Source organism: Juglans regia, chromosome 3 (genome assembly GCF_001411555.2).
Source record: "Juglans regia cultivar Chandler chromosome 3, Walnut 2.0, whole genome shotgun sequence".
NCBI lineage: Eukaryota > Viridiplantae > Streptophyta > Magnoliopsida > Fagales > Juglandaceae > Juglans > Juglans regia.
This window is the reverse complement of record NC_049903.1, coordinates 10,458,263-10,462,765: the sequence shown is the minus strand read 5'-3', so window position 1 is coordinate 10,462,765 and position 4,503 is coordinate 10,458,263. Positions and strand designations below refer to the sequence as shown.

The following is a 4,503-nucleotide window of genomic DNA, read 5'->3' as shown; positions in this document are numbered from 1 at the left end:
TTTTTAAATCGATATATAAAACACATTATCTATATCATTTTAATTTATAAAATTTAAATTTTAAACCAAATTATATTATATAAACATTTACTAAATATGTTGTGAAAATTAGAAATAAAATTTTTCTTGTTTGAAAAGATTCCATTGGTAAGTAGTAGATAAAAAAACACATGTAGGTCATAAATGTATGCGCTGTTCTAATGAACTATAGATTGGATCCGTCATGCAGATGACATAATCATGGCACGTAATTAATGTGATCTCTGTTCCCTAGAAAATTAGGAAGTAATTTCTGTATCCGTGAGTAGTTTTCCCCTTATTTTTAATAGTTTTTTCACAACCATTTTATACTCGCATGTTATAATATTAAGCCCTGCATGCATGCCACTAGAAGTACTAGATTAACCTCTCTGCAAATATGCTCTTATTTTGTCAGCAAACACATGATCAACTAATGCAGCTAGTTAGCCTCTGCACTCACGTCTCTCTTTCATTACCTTTATTTTAGAGGTATCCCACTTGATAAAGAGTAATTTTATGTACAATTATAAAGCACATAAATATCACGTAATCGTTTAAAAAAAATGAGATATATTATTAAAAAATTAACTTTTTTCGTGTAGATCTTATATTTTATATATTTTTTACAAAATGATTACACGATGATTACACAATTTACGATTATATATAAAATTACTCTTCATTATCTTAATTTTAAAGGGATCTCACTTAATAAATAAGGATACAAGTGGGACAAATTCCATGCGTGTTGACTTGTCTAGCTGGTTCTTAAGATCTGCCCAAGTCAACAGTTATCTATGGAAGTTTAGTTTTTTCATCTGATCTCTCTCTCTCTCTCTCTCTGATTTAATATGGTAGGTGAAATTTAACAAAGATTTTTATAGGTTATTGGGACTCTCAGACAGTACTCTGAAAAATTAAAAAGAAGTTAATTAACAAGAGATAGGCCGCAGAAGTACTAGTCCAGATCGATCCATCTCTGGTACGTATTTTCATTGATTTAATAAAATATAGCTAGCATGATTAATTAGTGGAGTTGTGCTACACATAAGCCTCACACTTACTTAAAAATATGTGATTTTATTTTTTTAATTCAATATAAAATATGATGATAAAAAAATAAAATCACATATTTTTAAATGGGTGTGCAGGATGTGGAGCTTATATTTAAAATTTTTCTTAATTAGTGTGCATAAGATCCTTCCGGATTAATTAATAATATCAAACCTATTGGAAGTGGAGACATTTTGAAGATAGTTAGTACTAGAAGTTAAGGCTGTAGTACCGGATCAGAGGCAGGGAGATATAGGAGCAGTCAAATTATACGGATTTACAGGCTTCTTCTCTTTGGAATGTAGAGAAAATTTAAGCTATGGCGGAAGAAGAACAAAACCCTGATCACACTCACGTCAACGACCTTTCCTGCGACGAAGATTACTGGAGTGCCGTTGAGCAGCCCCTAATAAGAACGCAGAATAATAAGGTTAGTACTACTGTACCCGTAGTACTAGCTGCTTCAGTTCGGCCTAGCCCTTTGCCACAATACCGAGTGGAACTGGAACACGAGGAACACGAGGAATGTTGGCTCCGTATCCTGTTATCTAAGGAACACGAGGAGCATACGAAGCTTTTTGGCTGCTTCTACGGCTTGCAAGTGGATGATCATGATCTGTCTCTAATCGCCTCTCATGCTCGTCAAGAGGCTGTACACTGGATTTTGGATGCTAATTCTTACCATTCTTTCTCTGCCTTCACGGTGGTTTTAGCTGTCAACTATCTGGATCGTTTTCTACTCAGTCTGAAGCTCTGCAGGGAATTGCCCATGAAGCCATGGATGGTGCAGTTGGTTGCTACAGCCTGTCTTACTTTAGCAGCCAAAGTGGAGGAGACCCACGTTCCTCCTCTCCTTGATCTCCAAGTATGTTTATAAATCTCTAACTTCAACTTAATCAACCATCTCTATTTTGGATGATCTGGTCTTCCTTTTAGTACTGCTCGCTTCTTTTACATGATTTTGCAACTCCATGGAAGGGTAATTGGAAGAAATTAAGTACCATTATATGGTGACTACAGGTTGACAAATCAAAGTACTATGCATTTACGCCAAAATCAATCCAAAGAATGGAGCTTTTGGTTCTGTCTCTGCTAGATTGGAAGATGAATCCGGTTATCCCACTTTCTTTCCTGAGCTACATAATCGAAATGGTTCCTTTGGCAGATCACAAGCATCAGGTGGAGTTCTCTGCACTGTTTGAGCATTTTGTCCTTTCTCAGGTGCTCCATGATTTTAGATTTGTGCATTATGGGCCATCCGTAGTTGCTGTTGCCGTAACGCTGCGTGTGATGAAACAAATGGGTTTTGGCGGTGAGGATTTTGATATCTGCAAGAATGAACTCTGCCATGTTTTTCAATCCAACGAAGAGGAATTTGAAGCGTGTTATCAGCTGTTCATCCTGAGATCTGTGTCAAATGGTGGGCGCAATATTGCCAATATTCAGGCCACAGATTGTGTTACATTGCTCAATTAGTCGTCGTTTAGCATGATCGCCCATCCTCTTTCCGGTTTGCAGCTGCTGGAAATGGAAAGATCGTCATTTAAATAATTCTTATTTGAATAAGAGAGTTCATGCATTAGAGATAGACACATAAAGTGAATTACACGAGACTTATTATTCATGTCCTTATAGATTTTTTGGGCATTAATTATTAAATAATACGTAGAGCTCACTTCATGTGTCTATTTATCTTTCATTTGACTCTCAAATTCAGAGAAAGAGCAGTTGCTTCTCCTCTTTTATAGCTCATGAATTTAGCATGCCTGGACAATTGCAAGTACTTCATGCTTAATTTCTCCTCCCTGTTGTACCCACATATTAGCTTGCAAAATTTAGACGTCACCATAATTAATTAAGATCTCGTTTGTTTTCACAATATTAAAGCTCACCATATAACTACCTCACATCAAGATGCTAACGGCTAGCACTCACCATATAACTGCTTCACAGCAAGATACTAACAACCACACTCCAAGGTAGCAGCACGTCTAACAGACTTTGCATGTTGGAATATTGCAAATAATTCTAGAAGACTCACAATGCTGAGGTGTCCACCAAGAATGTGAAATACTGATTGAGAATTATCTATAAATGTCAAGTATTTTCAGACTTTTGTATTGAGGAAAATTTATTGCTACAAATGTATTCATACCGTAATTTTTATCTCTGTGAAGCATTTATGCAAACATCTATTGTACACTTTATTTCCATCGTTTAGCATGGCATCAGAGCCATAAAAAGGACTCACATCCAATTCTTCATCCAATTAATCATGGAACCAGATAAAACGTTACCACCGTTCGTCACCCCCACCATTATCAATTTGGCCACCCACCTTGTTACAATAAAACTCAACATTGACAACTATCTCCTTTGGAAAGCTCAAATCCTTCCCTTCCTCAAAGGTCATCAACTCATAGGTTATGTAGATGGTTCCATACCCATGCCACCTCCCACTGAAGACGGCACAAAAAATCCCAACCACTAGAATTGGGTTCTCCAAGATCAGCTCATTCTCTTGGCCATAAATTCTTCTCTTACAGACACGGTTTTGTCCTAAGTTCTCGAATGTTCTATGTCACATGAGGTATGGACAACTTTCCATAGTCTCTTTTCAGCTCAAACATCAGCCCATATTATTCAAATCCAGTATCAATTAGCTACCTTAAAAAAAGGATCAGAGTCTATCACTGACTATTTTCACAAAGTTAAAGCCCTAGCAAGCTCCCTTAGTGCCGCTGAACAGCCACTCTCCCTTTCTAAATTTACCATCTATCTTCTTGCTAGTCTTGGCTCAGATTACAAATCCTTAGTTACCTTCATCACCACTCGGCAAGATCCCATTTCCTCTTCTCAAATTTTCAGCTATCTTCTCAATCATGAATCCATATTAGCTCATTAGACCTCTTCCTTTCTCTCTAATACTTCACTTGTCGCTAACACCATTGTCACTACCCCCTCACATTCCTTCTCTCCATCCTTTGGAAGTCATGGTCGTGGGTTTATGTGTGGTAGAGGTTCTGGTCATGCGCCTTCTTCCCGTCCCAATTTTTTTCCCAACTCCTCTTCTTCCAGACTCACATGTCAGGTTTGTCACAAACCGGGTCACACGACTTTGTCGTGTTATAATCGTTTTAATCACTCGTATCAGTCCTAAGCCCTAACGTCTCTTCAAGCTCATTACACTGCTATTCCATTTTCATCTATTCCTTACACCAACTGGTTTCTTAATACTGTCGCCACCAATCACTTCATCGCTGACTTTTCTAATCTTAATTTAGATTCTTCCCCTTATCAAGGTCCTGATCAAGTGAGCATTGGAGACGGTTCCACACTTCCCATTCAAACTACTGGCTTCGCTCATCTTAACACACCTTCTGACAAATTTCTTCTTTGCAATCTTTTTCATGTTCCTTTAATTGCGCG

General features: G+C 37.4%; 1 protein-coding gene across 1 annotated transcript; it reads left to right on the top strand.

The window, feature by feature from the left end:
* Positions 1-1,323: 1,323 nt before the first annotated feature.
* On the top strand, positions 1,324-2,578 carry LOC108996506 (cyclin-D3-1-like). Its single transcript, XM_035688298.1, has 2 exons — positions 1,324-1,939; positions 2,095-2,578. The coding sequence occupies exons 1-2, from the start codon at positions 1,394-1,396 to the stop codon at positions 2,548-2,550; spliced, it is 1,002 nt and encodes a 333-aa protein (XP_035544191.1). The 5' UTR covers positions 1,324-1,393; the 3' UTR covers positions 2,551-2,578.
* The last annotated feature ends 1,925 nt before the right edge of the window (positions 2,579-4,503 follow it).

Coding starts and splice junctions, on each gene's coding strand:
- LOC108996506 (XM_035688298.1), top strand. CDS start 1,394: ATGGCGGAAGAAGAACAAAACCCTGATCACACTCACGTCAACGACCTT. Junction 1,940..2,094: donor CTCCTCTCCTTGATCTCCAA/GTATGTTTATAA, acceptor TGGTGACTACAG/GTTGACAAATCAAAGTACTA.